General features: G+C 41.4%; 1 protein-coding gene across 1 annotated transcript; it reads left to right on the forward strand.

The window, feature by feature from the left end:
* Positions 1 to 299: 299 nt before the first annotated feature.
* On the forward strand, positions 300 to 27,542 carry rhobtb4 (Rho related BTB domain containing 4). The gene is made up of 11 exons (XM_077561478.1): positions 300 to 677; positions 9,556 to 9,757; positions 9,861 to 9,964; positions 13,846 to 14,031; positions 14,183 to 15,002; positions 15,101 to 15,320; positions 17,304 to 17,422; positions 20,625 to 20,775; positions 20,858 to 20,946; positions 21,045 to 21,150; positions 22,880 to 27,542. Exons 1-11 carry the CDS (start codon positions 649 to 651, stop codon positions 23,056 to 23,058), a joined length of 2,205 nt encoding a protein of 734 aa, XP_077417604.1. The 5' UTR covers positions 300 to 648; the 3' UTR covers positions 23,059 to 27,542.
* The last annotated feature ends 234 nt before the right edge of the window (positions 27,543 to 27,776 follow it).

A 27,776-nucleotide genomic window follows, 5' to 3' on the forward strand; every position in this document is an offset into this window, starting at 1 on the left:
AGCAACATGAAATTAAACATTAACAATACTACAATCAAAACAAACCAATAAAATATTTATTTTGCCCATTTTTATTGCATGCCCTTATAACTTTATTGTAGTCTTATGTCCTTTATTATCATGCAGGTAGCCTGATGTTATGGCTTGAGAGTGTTTTTGTACGTGACGGGAGGATCACGTACAAAAACACTCTCAAGCCACTCCACAGCGTCTGCTTTTTCTGACTGCATTTGAACGCCGCACGGCAGGAGTTGGGTGAGTAGTGCCGTGACGTCAAGGCGCGGGGGCGTGTCCTTTGATGAAATCAGCTGGGGAAACAACAGCAAAAGGAGGTGGCTCAGACTGGAACCGAGTGTCTGGCCCAGTAATGTGTACCTTTCAACCTATGAAAGTGATCTTTTGAACTCCAAAGGCGTCTTTTGTTACCAGTGGATGACTGAAACAGAAGCGAGGCTGGTGAAGCTTTGAGAAGGCGGCCACGGGAAACAGGAAAAGAGGGGGTGTGAGAGGGCAGAGGTCCCTTTTGTCCCCTTGCTGATATATTATACATGCTCTTTGTGTCAAGTGGACCCGAACACGACCACCTCTATTTGTTCTCCCTGCGTGCCCTTGCCCGGTTTGCGAGACGGGCACCCCCAGCAGAGTGGCATGTGGGTCAATTCCGGAACCGTCGGAAGGTAGGGACCCCCTTCCATTCAACAAAGGAACCAAAAAAAAAATAATACAAAATCACATGATCCCAATTCCATGCCATCAATCACCTCATTTAATCCTAAAAGTTAACGCCGTTCTCTTCGTGTCATGTTGACTGGCTTTTTTGTGCACTTAATGGGGCTTTAATCTCCTTTCGTCACTAATTCCGCCCCCCCTCATAGATGCATCGCGTCTTATTGCAAGCAGATATGTTTACGGGTGGTGGGATTATTGATGCCGAGGTGTTACGTGTTTTTAGTGCAGCGGATGGGCTTGGCGTGTTATGCAAGATTTATCAGCTGCATCTTTTTTGGCATGTGGGATGACGATAATATCTTCCCTTGCATTTCTTTTTCTGTTATTTATTTATTTAAAAAATTGAACACGCTCTTTGTTGGATGCATTTACCTTGGTGTGCACGTTTCGTTCCCCCCCCCCCCCCCAAAAAAAAAGTATGAATGAGTCAGGTGCTCATGAATGGGAGGTGGCGCTTCATTGATAAGTGTGATCTCATTCTCAGGCAAGAAAGCGCTAATAAAAGGAGAATTGTATTTGCGAGCCCGTGGGATGTGACGAATGGCAGCTCATTTTTTCTGCAGGGAAATGTTAGTTTGACAGCACGTGCGTGCGCACACGCACGGGGGTTGGGGGGGGGGGGTAATGCTGAGCCTGTGGCTATGACGTCAGCAGAGGGCTTGCGTTACACAGGTGGTAGGCACAGGGAGTGCATGCATCCTGAGTGGAATGGAATCCACCTGTTTAAATCTATTGGTAGCCTTTCATATTAACGTTAGAAGTAATGGATTTATAGTTTGCTGTCTTTGTTGTCACTCTAGAGGTGGTCGTCTGCATGGGCCACAACATTAGGTTATGTAGCCCAACAGTTTGCGTTGGCAAATTAGTGTTCTGTGAGAGACCGCAATGTACGTCCCAGCTTAAACGGGACAGTCCCATTTGTGTCCGAGTCCTGATTGTTTTGTCTCACTTTTACGCAGGTCGTGCCCTTCTTTTTTTTTTTTTGTCCAGTCAACAATCTGAATGTTTGGGCCACGTGTATGTTAATCACACAGTTCATAAACCTGAGAGTTGATTCATGATAATTGTCTTTCTCATGTAAACAGCTCAATGTGCTCTTGTATTACTGCGATTCGATTCAGAATCGATTTTCGATTAGGCGTGATTTTTGATTCAAAATGATTTGATTGGCAATGATTTTTGCTTCACTCTAAAGATGTGCAAGGAATCGTAATGATCTACTTCAGTCTGACTCGCTAATGCTAATTAGCACGCTACTCGCGGCACTTTTATCACTCAAAAGAACGGCTCCACGCTGGGGAAAAAAACAACTTTTATTGGAATAACTTGATCGTGACTTTTTCCTTCTACTCTCTAATGTGGCTACAACTTAACAGTGTATTAGACCGCGTGGAACCACACTGCCCCTAAGTGGCGAAATCGGGTACAACATGAACAGCGCTCCAAATAAAGGCACACACAGACAAAGGCAAGACAGTATAAAATAATTGAAATAAAACCGATTTCGGGACATTTAAAATCGAGTCTGAATCGCACTAAATGAGAATCGCGATTCTTACGGAAAATCAATTTTTTTGGGCACACCCTTAGAAAGCAAAGCCCTGGCAGAACCCTGACAGCCTGCATTACATTACTGAGGTGGATGTTCTCAATGCCCCTTATCAGGTCGTGGTGGAAGGTAAACTCGGGTAATGGAGCGTGTGTTTTATTATGTGCTGATGTCATCTTTGAAATAAACACACCTTGTGGTGACAGGGAGCGATACATAAATAATGGATGGTAAAGAGGAAATTCGCTTCCCTTGTTACATTCTTAAATGCATTTTTAAATTGGACAGTAAGGTGCCTTGCTGAAAAGCGCTCCAGCAGGGAGTGGTCGTATAGTGACCTCCGCTCCAAAAGACGCCGTGCCTCAAACAATTACCATCTGCATTGTCCATTTTAATAAGTAAACACTGTTCCTAAAATAGATGTCCCCTTTTTCCCCCTCAAGAAAAAATTAAACAGATGGCGTAATTTTCTTCCTCCTGCTCTTCCTCCTCCTTTCACATCTTTTGTTCGGAAGTCAATAAAGTAAATGCAGTCAAATATCCATCCCTACAGAAAAGATAAAAAAAGTCGAACACGCGTCTACCTCACAATTCAGGATTTGAATTTTGGCTCTTGTGTGGAGTTTGTATGTCCTATCTGTACATGTGCGCTTTTCTTCGGCTTCCTCTTGTGTTAATCAAAGACTAGAATAGGCTCAAGCTTCATGAGGAAAAGTAATCAAAAATATTATGGAAATGGTGCTAAAAAATGCATTTGTTGTGGATTAAAAAAATAACATAAAAATTCAAGTCGAATCTACTCCGAGCGCTCTGCAGTTTACCGTTTCAGATAATGGATGGATGGATAGTTGGTTACAATATCCGCTAATATTGGCTGCCACTGGGAATGAACAGGGCACACAATATGATTGGCTGCTTGCAGAGTTGAGTAAATGAGCCTCCTCTTTGAAGTCAAGTGCCTCCAATTAACTTTTTCTTCATCTTCTTGGCATGTAAAGGAGGATGAGGAGGGAGAGAGGAAGAGTGCAAAGACAGATTTTTTGTTGTTGCTCTGATTAAGGTACAATGCCCTAAAAAAATAAGTGCCAACGGGTAGTAGTTAGCCCCAAGGATAGCATCAGTACCACACAGGTCTGTTCTAAAAATAGCTCACTAGCAATTGGACACTAACTTACTGAAATGAATTGAAACAGAATTGTTTGTTTATTTACCTTAACATGAGACATGTTAGTTCTGTATATTTTGTTTAAAAATAATAGAAATAAAAATTAAATAAAACATTTAAATATAATAAATAAATACAAAAATGGTGTCTTTATTCGCTCAAATATATATAAAAAAAAAGAAGGCTATTTTAGAGCTGTAATTTTATACTGTGATAAAGAGATATTTTTTTTCATACCATCAGAATCTGATATCGGCCCATGCCTACATGGTACTATAATGAGAAAATTCAGTAGGGAAGGGCAAAACAAATACTCTTTGCATGTTGATTGTAATGGTAGGGCTGCTCGATTTTAAAGAAAATATAAATCCCGATTAATTTGATAATAATTGAAATCCTGATTAAGACAATCATTTGTTTTTTGGCACACAACAAGAAAATATCAAAAAAAATATTAAGACAAATAAACTTATTTGAAACGCTATAATTATGCAAGTTCTTTTTGGACCAAACAAAATTCATTAAATTGGTCATTAAATAAATAAATAAAAAAAGTGCAAATACTGTATATAAATTTAAACAACTGAAAATAAGTATTAATCTTTTTTTCTTTTTTTTTTTTACGATTATGCCGATTTTTTTAATTGTGGAGTGTAATAATTGAAATTGTAATTGGATTTTGATGAATTGCACAGCCCGATGTAGTAATGCTACTACTATAATGAATACAGCACTTGGTGCAAAAATATGTAGAGAGAGAAACAAGCTTGCTGAGAGGTGGACAAGGAGTAGGTGGCAAACATGGCCAGCGAAGGAGGAATGAAGGACAAGAAAGGGAGGCGTGAAGTTAGTATTGTGATGAGAAGCGAACACGAAGGCTTGACACCGTTCGTTGATTGGGATGTTTGCATACCAACGCGCGCCTTCAGCAGTGGGCCGGGCAACTTTGTGTCGGCATGCGTGCTTGCGTGTCTGCGCCGTGTCTTTGAGGTCTACCGTCAGCCATCGGGGGAGCCAAGCAGAGGCTACAGACCCGATTATGTAAGCAGTCTGTGCCAGCTGCGCCTCTGGCACTCACTGTCTCCAACACCTCCATAACACAAACAAAGGCTAGTAAAACACTTGTCGCCAAATTAGGACCAATACTTGCATATGCGATAAGATAATTTTTTTTACACATTTTCTCCAACAACGCTTCCAAATAGAAGTCAAGTCCTGTTATTTATTTATTTATATATATATATATATATATATATATATATATATATATATATATATATATATATATATATATATATATATATATTTTTTTAAGCAGTGGTGACTGCTGAGAGAGTATTAGCGTAACGTGAGTAGCTATTGGGGTCATGTTTTGCCAGGCAGAGAAGCCGAGACTCGCTCATGTGATCAGGATGAACTCAAGGCCAAAGAAAATGGACCCAAAAAGGGGCGTGTTGTGCCATCAGTGTTTCGCTCCAAGTGGATCCCGAAAGGTGTTGCGTAACAGAGAGGCAGACAGAACTAGGGGAGCAAAAAGTGGGTGGGCGATCGGCTAAATGTTGCTTTTTGAAGTGGGACGTCCAGAGACGGGTTTATACATCTGCCCATGGATGCGAGTGAGCATCTATCAGAGTGTTACTATCATAAAATAGCTTCAAGTAAGAAAGAAGGAGTTGCAGTCAGTAGGAGAGGAGGAGTGTTTGAGTGGGCACAGCTGGGAAGAAGCCAGACAAAGCTCAGCAGCAGAGGGAGGGATAAAATGACTTGACGAGGAAGTAGACGTAGCAGCAAAAATGATGCACAGCTGTGCGCAAAAAAAAAAAAAAAAAAAAAAAAAGGAAAGTCAACATATTTTGGATTAGGGGTGTTAGAAAAAATCGATTTGGCAATATATCGCGATATTACAGCGCGCAATTCTCGAATCGATTCGATATGCGGCCGAATCGATTTTTAAACATCCATTTTTTATGGGAATATTCAACAAAACGTCTTACTTAGGGTTAAGATTCACACATTAAGCATGGAAGAATGTTATATTAATGGAACATTACGCCTTAATATTTGATTTCAGTGCTGTTCATACATGAAACAGACTGCAACCTGAATTTTCAGATAAATAAATATATTTTCATACAAATCTTATAGTGTACATGTACAAGTTTACTGATTAGTATTTTCTAAATTTGAGCAAAAAAAAAATCGCAATAATCAATTTCTAGATTTGTATCGTGATTAATCGGTATCGAATCGTGACCTATGAATCGTGATACGAATCAAATCGGCAGGTACTAGGCAACAGACACCCCTATTTTGGAGGCATATTTTACACATAATGTTAAAAACATGAAATACTCCGTCAGAATTCAAATTGACACAGAATGTGAAAAAAACTTTACACGCATGCACATTGGCATAAAATGACTGTGAACATTTATATTTAAAGCTGACTGTTGTAACAAAGAGAATAATTTCAATTTCCCTCTTGGCTAGGGCTAAAAAGAATCTTCTTTTTCCCCAACATACATTCCAGCAGTCATCTTTGTTGCCATGCAGAGTGACGATCAAGTCTAGACAATCGTGTGCAGTTCACAAGAGGTCATGTGGCTACAAATGAAACCCGAGCTTCTCTTTTTTTCCGTTCCTCCGATCTGCACTGCTGCACCCTTAGAACCCATCGGCTCCTCTATAAATAATTGTGGTAGCCCGAATAAGATCATTACAATTCAAACACAGACCAGATAGCAGGTGCTTAACATGTCGAGGAGATAATTAGGTTGTGGCTGTTAACCGTCCGACACGCGACCCCCCCGGGCTCAATGGATCGGTTGCTCTGGATGCACAAACAGTTCTTCACTCTTACTTCCTCTCCCCCAAGCGCTAGGATAAGGGTTGAATTCTTACCACAAACATGCTCGGTTATTGTTGCTTTTTGCACTTTTGATCCCTGTGGCATGACCGGCTGATTGTAATGCCGGGTGACAGTCTTCTCTCCTCCTCCCTAAGACTCAAATAATCCCTCCTTGGCTCGTCTCTGTGGAAATCCCGCCTGCAATCTGATTTAGCATTGGGAGCACCGAGGCCTTTAACGCCGTAACCTCAGACTTTGATGTTTTTTTTTTTTTTTGGTCTTTCTCAAATGATGTTAACATCTTCAAAATGCATAAAGTCCAATTCATTTTGAGCTTTAACGTCAGCGTCGTCATGGATGTTTAAGTTAAAAATACTGTTTACATTCAGGCATGGAAGTGAGGGTTAACATTAGCTTGTTCTTTGGTACCGTATCTTACTCGAGCACACTTTGTGACTGTGACTGTGTTCAGAAAGCAAATGAGACCCCAGTTCCCTTTTTTTTTTTTTTTTCAATATTTACTGCTTTGACCTCATGAACTTATTATTGTCCATAGCAAAGTCTTTGCAGACTGACTTACTACCCGAAAGCTACCAAATTGGATGCACACAAATCACTCAACTGGTCTCGAATGAATCCTGCTGAGAAGATAGAATGCAAAATTCTGGATATTCACCCCTTCCAGTGGAAACGCAAGATGGGCGAAGGTTTACCTTTTCTTTTTTATTATTATTATTATTATTTTCCCTGGATAGCTCAGTATTGTTCATTCGGTAATTTTACCGATTTGACATGACATCATCATTGCTCTCTTTATTTTTTTATTTTTTATTTTTTATTTTATTATTTTTTTTTTATTTTATAATTTTTTATATTTTTTTTTATTTTGTATGTGGGTGAGTATGTGTGTGTGCGTGTTTACCATTTCTGACCGCGCCGGTGCAAAAACGATTTCCCGTTTTTTTGCACGTCCTTGATGTAAATCCACCCCACTTTTCCCCAATAAGTTACCTAATATCTAGTCCTTGATGGCTAAACATGAGGTTATTAGCGATTACTGGACACATTGGATTCATAGTTGTCCCTCCACCCACCACATGGACCAAAATTCTTTGTGAACAAAGCATGAGTCATCACATTTAGATCATGCTGAAAATTGGTGGTTTTAATCGTATTGTTGGATCTATGGTTGTTTTGTTGAACAACTTTTAATGGTGCATACACAAAAAAATGCATCATAAAATAACGGCAGGTGAAAGTACTTTATGATTGTCACCGCATTGTCATATAGGACAAGAAGAAAGACTGAAATTAGTTAAAAGAATCTAGAATTCACATCACTGCATTTCTCCCTTGCTTGTCACATCCAGACAGACATTAAGGAAAATAAATTGTCAATCTTGCTAAGACACTTGCATTTTCACTTCAGGATATTGAATTCAGGGTATTGTTGGTTGATAAGAAAGTTGTAGATGTGTGACGACTCAAAAGTGCAGGTCAGTTCTCCTCATGTGTCTTAGCCAGTGAACGGACGCCATTTTTAGCCGATCGTATCAGCTGGTGCCGAACTTAAGACAACCACGTCAATGGAATACCAAGCAGGGGCCTTTTTATGAATGTTTCATAGGCTCTATTTATGAGTCTGCCGAGTGGTTGTTTGAAAAACTTTCAGGGATTATTGGATCGGTAAAAGTGTGTGCGGGGGATGGTTATGCAACAGAGAAGATTCGACAAGGGCTGTGTGTACAAAATTGGCATTCAAAAATATTTGCTTGGCGGTTTGGCAAATGAAAAGTGGCAAGGCTGTCTTCAGTTAAATTATTTGGAAAGTGAGCCCTTAAGAGCTGTACGCTGATCTCCTTTTGTTTGCCGAGTTTCTCGACAAGGTAGTCAAAGGCACATCTGCTCTATTATTGTGGCGAAGTCTTGAGCAAAATGGCGCACTTTTACCGGGGAGGAAGTAAGCGCTGATGGCTCTTTTCGCCGTTTTCATGTTCATTGTTTGTAGAGTAAAACTTGTAGATGGACGCGATAACCCCAAGACGACGCCCCTTTTCACACAATCCAATCACAGTCGTCTGCTCATCCACCTTTATTCTTCTTTTGGAGTTATTGTCATCTGATTGGTGCGTTATCGTCAACACATCGGCTGAAGTTTGACAGCAAACCGATACCAGTGTGTCACTGATACCAAGTGATACCATGAAATCCAACCCCCCCCCCCCCCCAAAAAAAAAAACAATGTGTAATTTTCAGTTCTTTTCATTTCTAATTTCTAGTTCCTGCTCGTAAAACAGCCGCAAGAGGGCGGCCTTTATTGGTATCAAGCTGCCGTCATGAGTACCAATATCTTGAAATAAGGCCTGGTATCGCTACTTTCTCATATTTTAGGGGCACTCTATATTTAGAGATAATCTCAAACCCTGTAAGGCAACCCAAAAATTAGGAATACTACTCAGAAACATCACAGATTAAAATTGGGATTTTAAATCAGTGCTTCTCAAATTTTTTTGCTACTCCCCCCCCCAAGGAAGAAGAAAATATTTTGTGACCCCCCCCACCCCCCGCCCCCAACTCTCCGCTGCAATTATAAATAGTATCATTTGACTATAAAATTGTTCTAAGTACACCTCTGCAGGGAGAGCGAATACTGCTTGCGTGGTCTCTGACAATAAGAGCGCCACTGCCACCTACTGTAGTGGATGTGCAATTACACTTTATTCTATTATGGCCAAAAAACAACAAAAAAAAAAAACATGTTCCCTGGCGTCACGTGTACCCTCCACTCCCCGCTATTTAACTGAGTTAAATGAATACATCTATGATAAATATTGAGCACGATTGTCATCTCTTGTGTTCAGCTTCTGTAACCCCCCCCATCCAAGCTGTTCAGCATTCCAAGGTGACTAAATTTGAGGTTAGATACACTAGGCGATAAAAGGACCGCGCTCAGACGTCATCTCTCCTTTTCCTCTGTCCTTCTCCGGGACGTGTTACAGAAATAGCTCAGCAGTCCCTCCATGTGTTCTGGAGAGGAGTTGGCAGAGTCCTCCAAATTCTGGTCAGTGACGCTCAGAGCCTTGACAAAGCCTCCCGAGCCTGGCTGGCATCTCGAAGCCACCGCGCCCACATGCCAAGCGCCTCGACCGTCCCAATGATGACTCATTCCCCTCGGGAAGCCTTATCAATAGAAGTCTCTTTTTTTTTTTGTGATTGTTTCAATATAAACTGACCTCTGACCTCTTCTTTCCCCTTCTCCCCCAGGGCCCTCTCCATGGATATAGACACAGACTATGAGCGGCCCAATGTGGAAACCATTAAGTGCGTGGTTGTCGGGGACAATGCAGTGGGCAAGACCAGGCTTATATGTGCCCGGGCTTGCAATGCCACCCTCACACAGTATCAGCTGCTCGCCACCCACGTGCCAACCGTTTGGGCCATCGACCAGTATCGTGTATGCCAGGAGGTGGGCACGCACACGCGCAAGAATAGTGTGGAGGAAACTTAATGAATACAAGAAAAGTCGCACAACGGTGTTGTTTTTGCGTGTGCTGTGTGTGTGTGTGCAGGTGTTAGAGAGATCCCGTGATGTTGTGGACGAGGTCAGCGTGTCCCTTCGGCTTTGGGACACATTCGGGGATCATCACAAGGACCGGCGATTCGCCTATGGCAGGTGAGAACACACTGTACCGCAAAACCAAATGATCAGCTTAAAAAACACAATTATTCTTTGATCACAAGCTTTTTTTTTTTTTTTATTCATTACAGATATTTTAAAGCAGCAAACCTTTAAAGTGAAAATACAAATCACGCCTAGTGGGTTTGACATTATTGTGACATAACTCCGCAGTCAATCCGACACCAACAGGCCCGGAGATTTTACAAGGTTTTTCTGTGTGACCCAACCAACCATCAGCGCTTTTTAGCTGAACTCTGCCCTCAGGCTGTTACATCCTTCCTCCAGCAGACATGATTGGATCATGGCTTGATCCTCTTACTCGGCATGCCTGGATCAAAGCTGCTTTATTGGCATGAAATGCAAAAGTAATTAAGCAAAACCGGCAAAGACAATGTCAAAATACACAGAGTGATCTTGATTTGATACAGTTTGCGGTTCTCCTATGTTAATAAGCAACATGTTTTTTTTTTTAAATAGGGAATCATACAAAACATAATTGAAATACATTTGAACCCTAGTAAACTATTGTAATGCATTACATAATTCGGCCAATTTGGATTTGGGTATTGCATAACAGTGGTTGTGTTGTAATTGTGTTGTGTTTGTCTAATCTAAAAAAAAAAAAAAAAGAATTTTTCTCATGAACCAGAAAGTAAATTCCTCACATTTTATGTCACCTTCTATTACTAGGCTAGCTAATTTAAAGACAAACTAACCCAAATATGGTGTCACAGGAATTTTTTTCTCAGGAGTTAACATTTCATCCCAGGCAAAGGTTTTCACACAGTGCTTAATAGTGAGATGGCCAAATATGGTTCTAAAGATTTAGCAAAGGCTTTTTTTTAAAAGTAAAAATATGCCAGAGTTTCCTACTAATCCCAGCGCATTAACTCTATTTTTGTACCAAATCCTTTCTAAATTCACATGAAAACAGGCTGGAGATGTACAGTAATAGAACATTGCACAGTCATCCAGGTACAGTGGATATTCCTACCATTAAACATTAATGTGACCTATAACCTCTTGAACTCAATTGCAAAAAAAGGAGAGACAAAAAGACACGACAGGGAAATTAAAAATAAATCTGGGCGTGTAGCGTTTCACTTTTCACAACAGCAGGTCGATGCACTTTTGCGTGGCCCTGACACACATTTTGATGTAGCCAAGCAACAGACGTGTGCGTTTGCGCGTCTATTTGCGGCGCCGAATACCTCACCTCTCTTGTATTTTCATTCTTCTTGGGTGCAGTGTTTACTCAGTTGCCTCTCCCTGTTTGTGTACGTTTCCACACCTTCCCTAATGTTCCGGATGCTTTGTCAGCCTGCAGTCAGCTGATAAAGACGCAGCGCCGGCTCAGCTGTTTTCCGCCCGCCCGCCTGCCTGACGTCTTGCAGCGGCAGGCATCAACATCTCATCCTCCTCTTCCTCTCCTCCCGCCTTTGTCCATTCACTTGCTCATTGGCGCGCGTCTCCTCACCTCCCATGAACGCATGACTAAGCTCGAAACTCAAAACATGACATCAAGCATTGTCACATGCCTGGTTAGGAGTGGAAAATTCAGGTTGGAGGAAGGAAAAAAAAAAAAGCAGTCTTATACTGAAAATAGGCTAAGTCACACTTAACCTGCACCTCAACTATGTTTTTCTATTTTCAATCTGCACCGATATAAATAATTAAGAAAGAAAATGTTTCTCCTGCTAATTAAAGCAGTTTCTAAAGAAGCATTGTTCTTGCAAGCGGATTTTGAAGCATGCTATTTCTGTGCTACACATTATGTGACGCGCTAATACACATATTTCATTTCTATTGAGACAAATCTGATTTTTATACGATATGTCTGATGCGCTTGCGTGTGCGTGTGCACGCGTGTCTTACATAATCAGGGAAACTGGTGACCTTTGCAGTGCGGATGCACCACATAAACACATGCAATGCTGACAGGCCCATTTATGTCACATAATAGCTGGCGGTCAATTATTAGCCCTAACATAGTCTTTAAATCCATTTGTGTTGTTCCTGAAAAGTCACAACACAAACCGGCACACCATGCACATTTTTCATAAACAAAGATTATCATAGATTATTATGTGATTATATTCAACAAACATTTCTTATTGGATCCGCAATTCTACGCTACACTGTAGTGCAGTAGGACAGCAATGCAGTGATCCTATTAGTAAACAAGTCCAATCCATGGTGGTAAGACTTGGCTCAGTGTCAGCGTGTGATGTAATGGCTTGTGTATTGTATGTTAAAGGGAAAATGATTTTAGGTGAGATTACAGTGGGAAAAGTAAAGAAGCAGTGTGTGTAAAGCCCTCCCAAAAATGCATCTTGTCACGAGGCCTGTTGGTTTTTATCGAGCTTTACTGTTTCTATAGTATCTAAAGACAATGTCCAGATGAACACGGTAATACTGTATGTCTATTTTCCAATCCAGTATGTATTGGCGAAAAAAAAAATTCTCGCATTTTGTTCTTTCACTTTCAGGAGTAACTCCACGTCTAACCTTTTTTTTTCATGCAGCATTTTCTGCATTATGCTTTTGATTGGCTGAAATAGCCTTACTATGAGAGCTTTTGGCGCCACCTGGTATTTTGGCATGCGCTCGACTGCCTCTGAATGTATTTTGACGTGCACCGACTCATCCCAAAGAATGTCTGTAAAAATACTTGTGGATATGACCTGAAACACAACCAGTGTACGCTAGATGAAGAAATACTTATCTATATCAATATAGCATTTTTCCTTAAAATGGAAATTTTCTCTTCTTCTAATTACTGATCGTAAAACAGCAGCACGAGTACCTGAAATAAGGCCGGGTATCGGCCCAAAACCTGTTTCTGGCATTACTATTTAGCCCGCCCCCAAATAAAAGTATTAATTGTACTATCAAAAAAAAAAAAAAAAAATCAAGTCAATGTGAGTATTATTTTTTACCTGGACCTGAAGAATGTGGCAGCCTTGTTTTAACCCTGGAGAACCCACGGGGTCAAATTTGGCCCCTATAAATTCTGCTACTCAAATAACAAATACCTTTTTTTTTTTTTTACAAATTTAACTTCAAAAGTCCAGAGTGCCACTTCTGACCCCTGCATGGGGCCATCTAGTGGATGAATATTGCACTTACATGAGCCAGAGTGGTGGTGACAAGATGGCCGGCAACATGCTGTTTTGTTGAGCTGGAAATCAATCCAAACAAAACCATCTTCTCAGCAAACCATCATATGGTAAAATTGTGTTGTTTTTTTTGTTAATCTATTTCATATCATGTTGCAGAATGCCTAGGAGTATGTTTTATATATATATTTTGATAAATTAGCAACTCTGAGCTAGTTTTAAAAAAAAAAGGGTTAAAATTGAAAAAACATATATTTTGGTGTTCAGTGAATTTATAGCAGTCATTTAATGTATAATTCATAATTTTCCAAAGAAGAAAAGGGTTCTCCAGGGTTAATGACCTAAGTCACACAGCCCTTTTAAACATTACCAACAAGCATGTCCAAAGACAGAACTGATTCATTTATTAACAGATCAAACATGGATTTTTGTGTTTGTGTGCATATTTAGCCTTAGTCATTTTTAGTCGCGTTTTTAAGGGATATATCCTCAGGACCTTGTGAAGGAATACAAGATCATAAAGATCACCAACCCCAAGGCCATACCGCAATAGCTTTTGTTAATGCAAAGTGACAATGTTCAGTCAATCAGTGGCATCTCCCCGTCGTGTGTTCCCTTGCCTCTATCAAAGTTCACGTCGACCCAAAAAAAACAAACTGCTTTTATCCATCATCCTTTTTCCTGTCTTATCTCTGATCCCAGTTCAATTTAAGCAGATGAGGCCAATGGTTGCTTATCTTCCTTCCTGATCTCCAGGTCGGATGTGGTGGTGCTTTGCTTCTCTCTGGCTAATCCCAATTCCCTGCGCCACGTCCGCACCATGTGGTTTCCGGAGATCAAGCACTTCTGTCCACGGACGCCCATCATCCTGGTGGGCTGCCAGCTGGATCTCCGCTACGCTGACCTGGATGCGGTTAATCGTGCCCGTCGACCCCTTGCCAAGTGAGAAGCCTTCCATATCCGCCCTTAATGGACAGATTTTGGTCCGAATTTAACTTTTTAGGACTTTTTAGTGGTTTTAGGGGAGTAATCCCGCCGTCTTTCACGTTGCATCACTAGCCTTAATACCATCGTGATCTTTTGCAACCCACAGACCCATCAAACCGACAGATATCCTCCCTCCCGAGAGAGGTCACGAGGTGGCAAAGGAGCTGGGGATACCCTACTACGAGACGAGCATCGTAGCCCAGTTTGGAGTCAAGGATGTTTTTGACAACGCCATCAGAGCTGCCCTCATCTCCCGCCGTCACCTGCAATTCTGGAAATCCCACCTGAAGAAGGTCCAAAGGCCACTTCTCCAGGCACCCTTCCTTCCTCCTCGTCCGCCACGCCCCATAGTGGGAATTCCAGACCCCCCTCCCACCGACGGCGAGGGCCCCGACTCCCTCTTCTGCCACCCGCTCTGCGCGGATGTTGTTTTTCTGCTGCAGGGCGGCGCCACTCGTGTTTTCGCGCACAAAGTTTATCTGGCTACTTCCTGCTCCAAATTCTATGACCTCTTCACCCTTGAACTCGGCGCATCCTGCACGGGGAAACAAGGGGCGGAGGACAACGGCAAGGAAAGCTCGGACAGCGGGGAGGAAGATGAGCTGAGTAGAAGAGGAGCCAAGGAGCAAGCTGGCCGCACGAAGAGCCTGGACATTGATAAAGACGGGGTCGATGGCTGCATGCGGGCCCTAAATCGACCCCCGCTGCTCCAGCGCGGCTCGTTACGGACTTCCCAGAGTGATAATGCACTCCCCTCTCGAGCTCAGTACTCGCTGGGAACTCCTGTGAGCGGCCGGGCACTTTCGGGATGGGGAAGAGGGTTCCTGAGTGTTTGCCTGGAGCATGTTGATGACCCCATGACTGGCCGACCGCGACTAATGACGGTCGTAGTCATGGACGCGCTCATACAAGAGGAACCATTCAAGGTGATGGATTTCAAATTCAGTTTATGGGTATTGAACAACATATTCACATGCATGTACCGTCTTGGAAATGTGTTTGACCTCTCCTGCTCTCGTTCCAGGCCGTGCTGCAGTACTTGTACACCGGCAACCTGGATGAAGGTCGAGGAGACCTGATGCAGGTGGCCACCATCGCTGAGCTACTCGAGGTGTTCGACCTGCGGATGATGGTGGCCAATGTGCTCAACAGGGAGAGTTTCATGAACCAGGAGATCACCAAGGCGTTCCACGTCCGCAGAGCCAACCGCATCAAGGAGTGTCTTAACAAAGGCACTTTTGCTGGTAATCCTCTGTGCTAACATTGTGGTGACATTGCAGATGTTTCCCATGTATGCATCAGTTAATTCAGTGGTTCTTAGCCTGGGTTCGATCAAACCCTTATTGTTTTGGCGGAGGTCAAGAAAGACACACACCCGATTTAAATGATTCATGATGATGCACCTTGCTTGGCCATCATTGGCTGCAGTTGATCACGCTACATTTCTTGGCCTATTTATGTTGCAGGGCATTTGGTGCACTCAGTAGTCGACTTGTGGCTGCTCTGATGGTACATGGTGTGATTTCTTAATTATTGTAATCCATTCATACTAACTATGTTAAGTAAAAAAAAACAAAAACGTATGGTGTTCCACAGGGTTCAATTTGAGGGCCTCTGCTGTTTTCATTGATCTGCTTCCCCCTGCGTGCCATTAGGCTACTCTCCTGGTTACGTTTTTGTTCACCATATCTATGTCATGAATTAGAAAAAATATGTATTTTATTTTTCTTTTCTTTTTTTTCTTTTTTTCCCCAGGAGAGCTCAGTATTGTTCATTCGATTTGACATCATCATTGCTCTCCTTTTTTTAAAAAAACAAATAAATTAAAAAAAATTAATAAATGTTTTTTTTATTATTATTATTATTTTTAAATATATATACATATACACACATATATATATATATATATATATATATTATATATATATATATATTTTTTTGTATGTGGGTGAGTATGTGTATGTGCGTGTGTGTGTTCGTGCATGCGTGCGAGTGTGTGTGTATTCATCAGTTCACCTAAAGCCCATTAAAAAAAATCCCATACTAATAATATAATATAATAATAAATTGCCAAATGCAGAAACATCAATGTAAGTTATCACGATGTAGTGTCTCTCGCTAACAGACAGAATTAAGTAACCAGAATTAGGTTAAAAAATTCTATATACGTAGACCATGTTTCTATAAATTTTGATATTTGGTTTTTATTTGAGGCAGATATTTTTTCCATTAAAATGTGATTTATGAGGAGGTTAGACCATTGGTCGATCTGCTTCCCCCTGCGTGCCATTAGGCTACTCTCCTGGTTACATTTTTGTTCACCATATCTATGTCATGAATTAGAAAAAATATGTATTTTATTTTTCAAAAAAGATGGGTTCGGTGAACGCGCACAGGAAATTGGTCGTATTCAGTACCTCCAACAAGGTTAAGAACCACTGAGTTAATGGCTGCGAGTGAACTCCAAACCTTCTCTTTCAGTCTCTAACAATGTACACTAAGTGTACATTTAATATCACTGTATATTTAACATTGTATTTCTCCAAGAGAAAATGCATTTTGTATTTGGTGGTTTCCTTTGTAGTGTAAAAGTCATCAAAAGATTTGATGACTGACTGTCACTTCAGTCTGCTTGTCTCAGTCCTTCCGTACCTTCTTTGTCTTTGTTTGTGTAGTGTTGTCTGTCCCTCTAAGCTGTTGTGTTGTGTTTGCACGCAATCACAGCCAATGTCATGCATCTGCTGCGCCTCAAAACAGCCTGTCTCGCATTCGCTCCTTTTTGTGCTCATTCACAGTCATCGTTATCAACATAATGATGGCAGACTTTCTCATAACCCTAATAAGAGTTTGTTCCCTCAATGAATAGTTACTTGATGAATTGTTCAAAAAGGTGATCTGCTTTATCTAGGAAAATGATTAGCTTTGTGATACATGCCATGATTAAATGACTACACGGTCACAGTTGTTTTTGATTGATATCAACACATGTCCAATACACGGTTGACTCCATTTCCTTTACCTTACGTCTGTTCTCCTTCCCTTACTCTCAAAAGCTGTTTTGTCCCTCTGTCAATTTATCTCTCTGTTTGTCTACATGTGTCTCTATGTCTCTCTGTGTGTGTCTGTCTGTCTCTGCCTTTGTCTGCCTTGTCCGTCTTTCCCCCTCTGTAGCTCGGGCTTCTGTGGCATTCCACCAGATGAATGCTCTTTTCCCACCCCGGTTTTAGATGTGGTGTTCCGTCTGGACGACGGCTTCCTGCCGGCCCACAAGCCCCTGCTCATCTCCAGCTGCGACTGGATGGCGGCCATGTTCCGTGGCTCGTTCATGGAAAGCTACGTTGAGGAGGTGAGGCCTAACAAGCTTAATGGAGTTGTTTTAGTTGCAGTGACCATAAAGTGTTAATTGAGGGTAAGGTGTTTATTGCAGAGGAGACCTGGGTTTTTAAAATGTGGAGCACCTTTGGCTTCACAATGCCCCGGTGTTTAAAATCCCTTTTGGTGGGTGGTGTCTGGTCGGTGCTGGATTTCACTTTCATTTCTTTTCTTTGGTCCTTCCTCGGGTCTCCTGACGGCCTCACGACTCTGGCTGGAAGTGTTCGGTTTAGGTGAACGGCATGGGATTTTTTAATAGGTTTTAGGTGAACTAATGAATACACACACATACGCGCACGCACATACACGTACTCAAAAATAAAAAATAATACAAAATAAAATAAAAAAAAAAATTAATAATAATAAAAAAAAAAAAGAGAGCAATGATGATGACATGTCAAATCGGTCAAATTACCGAATGAACAATACTGAGCTCTCCAGGGAAAAAAATAAAATAAAATCCCTTTTTAATTAGCTCTATAAGTATCATATGTGCTCTGGAAGTAGTGCATGTCATATGGTGAATTTGTCGACCATGTAGGATTTTAAGATTTACCACAGGACTGATGATGATGTCATCTCAGTATTTAAGTAGAAAGCATATCATTATGAGGTTAGCCAATATCCAATTGGCAAGACTCATTGCTCTACATGTGATGTTTCACTTAAAATCTGGTTCCCTTCCTGAGGTGATCTCGTGATCACTTGACACTCCAGAACCAGACTTTTCCATTCTGCAACGCCGCAAAACGCTTCCTCTTCGAGGTCAACTTTGATGTCGTACTGCAAATTTAGACCTTCGCAAAGAGCAAATGTACTTTTTTCTTTTCGATTTTTCCACATTGCATGCATGGGGTGGTTGCACAAATTATTTTTGAAGTCTATTCTGGGAACAGCCACAGTGGTGGTGTTGTTGAAAGTGCATACAAATCAGTAGGTGACATGACAGCAAATTACACTGAAATTTGAGGTTGGAGTGGTGCATCCCCTTAGGAAAAACTCCTCAAACTGTGAAAGTCGCATGTGATCAGCCAGCGCTGTTCTATTTTCATGCTCATGTCACACTTCCTACTCGGTATTTTTAGATTCACACATTTGACTGTGATATCATGACTTCACACCATCTGCGCGCAAAAGTCCTAACAAAGGATTTGAATTTGAAGCCAATTAATTGTTGGTGATTGCCTGTAGAAATGATAGGATATGTGGAAAAAGTCTACACACCCCTGTTCTAAAGAAAAATAACTTCAACACTTTTTTCCCCCCCGCTATCAATTTGACCCATAACCTGTATAAAATCTTTTCGGCGGGGGAAGTAATAAGGTTGCACAAGTGTGCACACCCCTTTTATACTAACTATATAAACCAATCACATTCAAACGCATATGAACTCATTCAAACCCCAAAACGAGATACCTGTCTAACCTCATCTGTCATCCTGTCCTGCAAAAAAGAAGGGGCTTAGAGCTGATCCCTGATGTATTCCCACCTCCACTTTGGACTCCTCTGTCACACCTACAGCACACCGTCACCACTGTTTTACAGCCTTCATGCACCACTTTAACATACTTCTCTTCCACTCCAGACTTCCTCATACAAAACCATATATATATGTTTTTAGATTCACATGATTAGGGGCATAGACCACCTGTCAATACAGCGCTTACAGCCATGAATGTGAATGAGACCACTCATTAATGTTCCGTAGTCTCAGCTGGGGCTCCCAAGCCCTTGAGACCACCCTGGTCTCAGTGTTGAGGTCTTGCCACGCTGACATTCTCTTAATTGCTCCGAGAAACGGAAGTTGAAGAGGGGGACTCAGTAGGTATGCTCAGTGGTTCTGGTTAGTGTTCGGGTCGCCTCTTTCATCTGTTGGATAGTTTCCGGTCGTGCTGCATACCCTGAGTGGCGGTAATTGAAAACAGATTAGCTTGTTTGTATGCATTTATTTTCTTAACCCCTAGGCGTTATTGTGACCATTTTTTGGCTTTTTTGTTGGTTCTGACCAAGCCATTTCAAAATAAAATACTGCCCACGGGTTAAATGGATTCTGATTGGATTGCGGCTTCCAGAAGTCCTTGTACAGACGCTCCCCACCTTACGAATTAGTTACGTTCCGGACGATCGTTCGTAAGGTGAATTTGTTCGTAAGTTGCTTCAGTGCTATATTTTGTATTATAATTTATGTTTAAAGCCTATATAAGTATATTGAAGGTTTATAAAAGTATGTTTAAGGCTTGTACAAGTAACCTGCATTGGTTTGTACTGAAAAAAACTTTTAATAAAATGGAGAGAATACGTACAGTTCTGTACTGTACTACGTATGTTAGAGAGAGAGAGAGCGAGAGACACACACAGTATGTACATGTACGTAATAAGATAAATAAAATGAAGTTTAACTTACTTTTGGAAGATGTACTCGATGCTTAAGGAGATGATGGAGGAGGAGGAAGAGGAGGATTTTATATCATGAGAGATTCTTCGTCGTCGCTGGAATCGGCTTCAAAAGTTATTTCCTCCTTCATGGGGACCGGCGTTTCTTCCTCCTCCCCCTCGACACGTTGCTCAGCCTCCAATGAGCTCTCACAGCGCCAAGCGTCGGTATTAGCGGCGGAAAGAAGCACTACGCGCAATACAAAATCTAACTTACAGCATCTCTTTCCGAACATTTTTCGACATACTGTACGCGCAGAAATGTTCGTATGTACCGTTGTTCGTAACTCGAATGTTCGTAAGTAGGGGAGCGTCTGTATAAGCTTACATGGATGTTGGCGAATACAATAGAAACTCAAAAGTGGAGTTCAACCAAAAAATGTAAAAAAAAAAAAAATTGGAAGCTTTTTTTTTTTTGTTGAAAATATTGATTCTCAAAGGAAACTCTGTTTTTGTTTGTGTGTTTGTTTGTTTTTTGGTTGCCGTGGACGCATTTCCATGTTGCTCGTCAAGAATGTCCTCATCGCGATGGTGCTTCCTGTCTCCCTGCATGCTTTGTTTTTTTTCCACCCACTGCTCTCACTACCAGCCATCATGCTTCTATCAAAGGGAGCAGAACCAGAACAGGATGTCCTCCGCCCTTTACCTCCACTGCTTTTGTTTGTATTGATAGCCAAGTTTGCACCCTTGTGGGTAATTGTGAGAATTATTCCAGCTCACCTGTATTTATCCTCAATCTGCAGGTGCCCATCCTGACCACGAGTAGCGCATGCATGCGAGGCGTGCTGGAGTTCCTGTACTGTGCCATGTTGACACCTTGTGCTGATCTGGAGGCCATTGAACTCATAGTGGTGGCCAACCGTCTTTGTTTACCACGCTTGGTCGCCCTCACTGGTAAGGATTCTTTGCAGCTAAAGGTTAGGAGAAGGCGAGAGATGGCAAATGATAACGCGCTTATGTGTATGTCCGTTTTCAGAGCAGCACGCTGTTGATGAGCTTCTGCAGTTGGCAGTGAAAGGAGTTGACATTGACGGGCACGTCTTGGCCTATTTGGAGCTTGCCCAGGTCTGTTTAAAGGAATATTTGAATGAATGCGTTAATGAAGCGAAATGGCTATTGAAGTTCTGATTGTTGCATTTTCGACCAATTTTCCCCTCTTTCAGTTCCACAATGCCAAGCAGCTGTCAGCCTGGTGCCTCCATCACATCTGCACTAACTATAACAGCATCTGCCGCAAGTTTCCCAAAGACATGAAGGCCATGTCGCCAGGTAAAAACATGCATACTTTGAAATGATCTGTTTGACTAAACAATTGGCTATGGCGCTTTAAGTTTGTAACCAATTAATTTTTAATGATCATTTATATTTATAAATTATAATAACAATTTAATTTAGTTACTAATTTAATTATGTTTTTAAACTAATCTTTTTATTAATTAAAATTATTATTTAAATAAACACCATTTCAAATGAGTTTGACATACAAAGGCTGAGCTGCATTGTTTATTTGTAGGGGAGCAAGTGAGTAACACTTCCTGGCACTTCCCCCATATTGTATGTTCTATCTATGAACTTGGTACGCCGCTATACTGTTCTAAAAAAAACTCAAACTACAAATACATGTCATTTTTTACTGTCCACGACCTACTTTTGGGTCCGGACCCACCAGTTGAGAATCACTGCTCTAAAACTTTGATTATTGATTTAACGTCCATTTTTTTTTAACTCATTCACTCGCAGCCATTTTCACTGAAGCAACCCCCTTTGCTCCGGTCTGTTTTACTGGATTTTGACAGATTTTGCAAGGTCCACAGAATATTCTGTTCAATTGCTCTAAAAACGTGGAACCTACCAAAAGAAAGATTAGAGTCTCTTCTTTCATCAGGAAAAATAAGTATATTTGTATCTGTTTTGCAGCAATTAGCATTATAATGGAGCTAAGTTTCATCATTATTCACAAACCTGTTGAAAACACTGTGGGGAAAAAAGCTTGTTGCAACATGGCCCTGGCTGATCTCTTATACTCTGCTGCCACTTGCTGGCCGTTTTATTAAATAACTACCATTGCTTTAAGCCACCTCTTTGTGTCAAAAGCTGTATCAAAGCTTTCTGTTTGCTCTAGCATTTAAAAAACAAAAACATAAAAATAACATAAATAACATGGGAGGAGGTCCTGCCCCAAGTGGAGGAGTTCAAGTATCTTGGGGTCTTGTTCACGAGTGAGGGTAGGTTAGAGCGGGAGATCGACAGGCGGATCGGTGCAGCGTCTGCAGTGATGCGGACGCTGTATCGGTCCGTTGTGGTGAAGAAGGAGCTGAGCCGAAAGGCAAAGCTCTCGATTTACCGGTCGATCTACGTTCCTACCCTCACCTATGGTCACGAGCTGTGGGTCGTGACCGAAAGAACAAGATCCCAGATACAAGCGGCCGAAATGAGTTTCCTCCGCAGGGTAGCCGGGCTCTCCCTTAGAGATAGGGTGAGAAGCTCGGTCATCCGAGAGGGACTCAGCGTCGAGTCGCTGCTCCTCCACGTTGAGAGGAACCAGTTGAGGTGGCTCGGGCATCTGGTTCGGATGCCTCCTGGACGCCTCCCTGGGGAGGTGTTCCGGGCATGTCCTACCGGCAGGAGTCCCCGGGGACGACCCAGGACACGCTGGAGAGACTATGTCTCTCGGCTGTCCTGGGAACGCCTTGGGGTCCCGTCGGATGAGCTGGCTGAAGTGGCTGGGGAGAGGGAAGTCTGGGCTTCCCTGCTAAAGCTGCTGCCCCCGCGACCCGACCCCGGATAAGCGGAAGAAGACGGACGGACGGACGGATAAAAATAACATATAAATAATTAAATACGTTTTTGGGAGTGACAAAGTATTAAAAAACATTTTTATACATTTTGGGGTTCGAATGAGTTAATCATCCTAGACAGTTTTAATTCTATTCTTGAAATGGAAAATGAACAGTATGCATGGGTTTACAAATCCATCAACTTGTGTGGCATCACGCAGACAACCAGAGGCACTTTGAGAAGCAGCGCTGGCCTCCCGTTTGGTTCCTGAAAGAGGAGGACCGCTACTTGCGCTCGCAGAAGGAGCGCGAGCACGAGGAGGAGATCTTGCGCAAGCAGCACACCAAGCGCGGCTGGTGCTTCTGGAAACAGCCGTCCTCTTCACCGCACGTCTCCTAGGCGTCAACAGAAGAGGTCCAGTTGGAATCCTCCCCATCCTTGCTCTCTCTCTTTCTCTCTCTCTCTCTCTCTTGATGCAGACCCGCACTCACTTTTCAGAGGGAATGTACTGTTTTGTGCCTCTTTTCAACCGCGGGAGTTGCAGTCATGCCTACGTAATGGCGTCGCGAGAGCAAAGTGCTTCCCAGACCCACTAGGGCCTGTAGGGGGCAGCAGCAGCACACTTCCTTGGTCCCCCCCCCCCCCCCCCCCTCCCACGAGAGCTTCATCCCCGTCCATTGTGCGATTGGACCGGGAGCAAGGGCTGTCAATATCTCCTCGTCTCCACCTTCCATCTTGATTAGCTCCACTTTTGTTTTCATTTGACCTGTGGAGTCGGGCGAAGGGGGTCACTTCTGCCTTCACTACACAGACTGTTAACTTGCACATTACAGACCCTTTGCCCAAGATCTACCTGTCTACAACCAGCACTGGATATCCAGGAAGTGACACAATGTAAGTATTTTGATACAAGTTGTGCTTTTTTTTTTTTTTTTTTTTTTTGTGAACCCCCTTGCACCTTTTTTACACGACGAGGAAAGTTGATAGGCCTCCTCCAAGGAAGTGTCCGTGATTGTCTTGACTGTTGAATTGGAGCACATTTTTCAAATTGAGGGAAAACCCCTGCAGTTAATGACATCTAGTTTGTCTCCTTCACACCCCCACCCACCCCCCCAAAAAAGAAAAAAAAAAACAGAAAAAAAACAGCTCACCTTGACCACTGGCCAAAGGGCACTTCAGAGACTTTGCAAGTGACCACTCAATAGCGTTGACGGGGATACGGAGCCTTAACTTGACGCCTCTTCCTGGAGGAACGACGGATACAGTATTAAAAAAAAAAAAACATCTGTAACGTCCATCACCGCCACTAGGCTGCATGGAAGCGCCTCAGCAAGCCTGCCTTTACACCACTGCACCACTGGGGGCAGCACTGCTCAGGGCCCCGGCACTACACAGTCACACTTTGTATGCCTGTGACTACAGTACGTTGTTGTCTGTAGTATGTACAAGGAGTATTAGGGCCACACTGAACAAATAATTTTCCCCAGGGTTAAGTCGTAAAATTTGCACATGTGAACTTTGCAACTTTGTTGACCAGTAATTGACGCCCCTTCAGATTGGTGTCTAAATGTGCATGTATGTCACTTCACCGTGCACCCTTGATGCCAAAATACCACCAGATGGTGCCAGAGCAAAAAAATAAATAAATAAAAAATAAAAAAAGCTAATATGAGAGTTTTTCAGTGAATAGAGCAGCGGTGTTCAAACGTCAAAAATCACCGGATACCAGGGCCACGTTGACATTTTTTACTTTAATGTATCAAGCACACCAAAAATCAATCAATCAAGCAATTGTAGATTGTTTAGATATTACGGGGGGAATTTGCTTGTTTTTTTAGTTTTTTTTTTTTTTTTTTACACGATACCTTTACAGCTTTCAAAAAATAAAATAGTTTATAGAAGGAACACATTTTTGCTTGTAAAAAAAAATATCTTCAGTACAGTGTTATGAAAATAAATTACTTGTTTAAATGTAAATAAATTGAAAACACAACAGTATAAAACCCCATGTATTAGTAGCAGATATCATTTTTAGTACATGCTGCGGGCCGCTTAAAAGGGGGTGGCAGGCCACAAATTGGCCCCTGGGCCATAGTTTGGACACCACTGGAATAGAGGGCAAGTGCAAAACAAAAGCTGGCACTAGGAAAATCCAAATGAGGGTTCACTGTGTTGAATTAAAAAAAAAAAAATCTTTATTCTCATGACCAAGTTTGGTTTTCTCGGCTTTCTTTTCACTTTTTTTTCTCTCAAAAAATTTGACTTTATTGTTGTAAGATAAACCTTTTTTCTCGTGATAAGAATTTACTCTCACAACAGTGCACCTTTGAAATACTTTCTTCCTCCATTGTTTCTATTTGCTTTTCATTGTGGCCCGAGTACTCCTTCCGTTGGTATGTACAGTATTGTGAGGAGCGTTTAAAAGGAAGCAAGAGCACATGCAAACATGTTATGGAGTGCATTTATGAACTGTGTTCACCTCACTCGGAATACCAAAGCTGTGATTCTCTTTCTTCCCCCACTTTGCATTCATTTCTGCTTCCTTGTTGCAAAAGAGGGCCACGCGGGCGGGCGGGCAAGTGGTTTGTAGTACACGGCACGCGATGGATGGCGTTTGAATCCCTCCTCAGAAGGGGAGAAAAAAAAAATATTCACTTTGCCTTCCGTTTCTTTCGCTGGAATCAAAAATGGTGCTTAAGACACAATACAACACACACGCACACACACGTTAGTTCTGAGTTTCCAGTGTTTCTCTTTAGTTCAAAGTGCAGCAAGTTTCCAAGAAGGTCATTCAGTTGAACATGTGCTTGATGTGTGTAAAAAAAAAAAAGAAAAAAAAAAAAGAAGAAGATTTTTAGAATGTGTAGCGTTCCGATTTTACACACAAGGGGTGATTTGGGAGATTTTCTATTGAATTCTCCACCAATGTTTTTGGCAAGATTGATTTTTTTTTTGGGGCTTCTGTGGTCACGTGAAAGCAAGAGTTCTTCTCTGTGCTTAAGCTAAAAAAGAAATGGAGATGGGATGGTTTGAGTCATGTGGGTCGCAAGTCCCTTTCCTCCGCTGGAGCTACGATAAAAGTCCTGAAACAGAATTTCGAATTAGAACTCACGAGAGCCAAGCCAATTTCTCAGTGAGGGAAAAAAAAAAAAAGCGTAAAAGGCAAAAAAACCTGTTCAAGACTTTTGAAAGGAAACACGAAAAAAAAACAGATTTTCATGGCTGCTATTTGTTTTATGAATTATTGGAACGGCCCAATTAGCATCTTCCCTCAATCCGTGTGCCTTATATCGGACAAAATGAGTCAACATTTGAGTTTGCAAGCTTGCGGTTCGAAAACATTCGTCCGCACCAGAATCACGACTTGATTTTCCGAGCAGATGACTTTTGAATTCATCTTTGCAGTGACCACATGGCACCCAGATTATTGTTTTGACGTGGATTATTTGGATGGAGAAAGACTCACGCCACGGACAGAAGGCCATAGAGCGGTTGTGACGGGAAACAAAAAAAAAAAAAAAAAAAAAAAGTGAAGATAGAACTCAATTTCAAACGGTTATTTAAGCATGTGTTGGTAAGGGGCAGCCACTTAACGTTATACAATACAGTAATGTCACTTTGATTTGGAGAGCATTTCTTTTGAAGTTGTTCGTGACCTTTAACCCCAAATATTTTTTTTTGAAGCGCTGACTTTTGTACAAAGATTATTTTCTCGCTCAGCGCGTTTTAACTTTGTGGTAAAAATAATACGAATAATATGCAGGGATGTTTATAATAAACATGCTTCAGAAACTAAGAGGCAATCATCAGACTTTGTATTGTAACATTCTTGGGGTTTATATAATAATAATAATAATAATAATAATGGTGGAATGCTTATTGAAATGGAATGAGCGGTGATTTTAAATTGGATGACAAAAAAAAAAAAGAAAAATATTGTGAGGCCAAAGTTCTACTGCACACAGACGTCATGTTTAGTTTCGTCTTCATCGCATCGGTTTTACCGTCACAACGGAGTCGTTCATGTGCCTTGCGTGAAAACGTTCACACTTGTAGCCCTGTACAGGCTGACCACGTCTACCATGCTCCACTTCTCAACTTAATTAAGCCAAAAAAAGTAACCACATGCAAAAGTAACATTAGGCAGCTGGGAGTTTTTATTTTTATTTTTATTAAAGCAGCAGCAATGACACGACTTTTGTTATTGTTGTATTATCTGCTCAAGTTACGCAACAGTTGAATTGTGAAACAACCCTGCACACCAGCAGTTCTCTGCACTCTTTATTAGGTGCCTGCACTTTCTATTATGTAGCCTACAATGAAACCTTTTTGTGGTCAATACGCCGAAGTCTTTATATTATAAGCTTTCTCCATCACAACTCATCTTATTACTGTGTCGTCATTACTCCGCGTTCAGTATTACTGTATAGCGCTCCGCATTCACGTGCAGTGTGAATAATCATGTAGGATGAAATGCAAACATTGGCTGTGACATCGATGTATGCTATGATGCTTTAATGAATTGAAGATGAAGTCCAGTAATTGGGAAGATGGGATGTCATGTCGGAGGATTGCGTGGACTGAATAGAATTAGTTGTGCACTTTTGTTCCCATGTGACTTTTATTAACCTCCACTGCTCGTGTGTATTACCATAACAACGATGAGCACACGTACCACCTTCACCCGAGACTGTTAAGGGCTTTCAAAAAGATAAAGAAAATTAAACAATCAGAATGTTTGCAAAGATGTTTTTGAAACAGTTTGTAATATTTTTTGAACGGCTATGATTTGTACAAAATTTACTTCTTTTTTTTTCTTTTTTTTGCCATTTCAGTATTTTGATGTTTGACATGGATTTTATTAAAACGGTTAATCTTTTGAACTTGTCTACTGTGTATTGTTTTGAAGCATACATGATCCAGCAGTCCATATATTTTTTTGTAAAAGTTGAAATATGATACAATTAATAATAATAAATGTACATTATTATTAAAAATTCAGCATTATCATCATACAAATTTTAATGTGCCGGCATTATACAGACTTGTTTGTTTATGCTTTATATTATATAATACATGAGTGCCAGTGATGCTAATAAATGCATTACTCAAAAGTA

The sequence above is a fragment of the Vanacampus margaritifer genome, chromosome 3, assembly GCF_051991255.1.
Source record: "Vanacampus margaritifer isolate UIUO_Vmar chromosome 3, RoL_Vmar_1.0, whole genome shotgun sequence".
Lineage (NCBI taxonomy): Eukaryota > Metazoa > Chordata > Actinopteri > Syngnathiformes > Syngnathidae > Vanacampus > Vanacampus margaritifer.

What these genes read in the sequence shown, in the direction of transcription:
- rhobtb4 (XM_077561478.1), top strand. Translation starts at nt 649, where the DNA reads ATGTGGGTCAATTCCGGAACCGTCGGAAG. An exon ending in AGTATCGTGTATGCCAGGAG is followed by an intron (nt 9,758 to 9,860) that starts GTGGGCACGCAC and finishes GTGTGTGTGCAG; the next exon opens with GTGTTAGAGAGATCCCGTGA. An exon ending in TAACAAAGGCACTTTTGCTG is followed by an intron (nt 15,321 to 17,303) that starts GTAATCCTCTGT and finishes CCCCGGTTTTAG; the next exon opens with ATGTGGTGTTCCGTCTGGAC.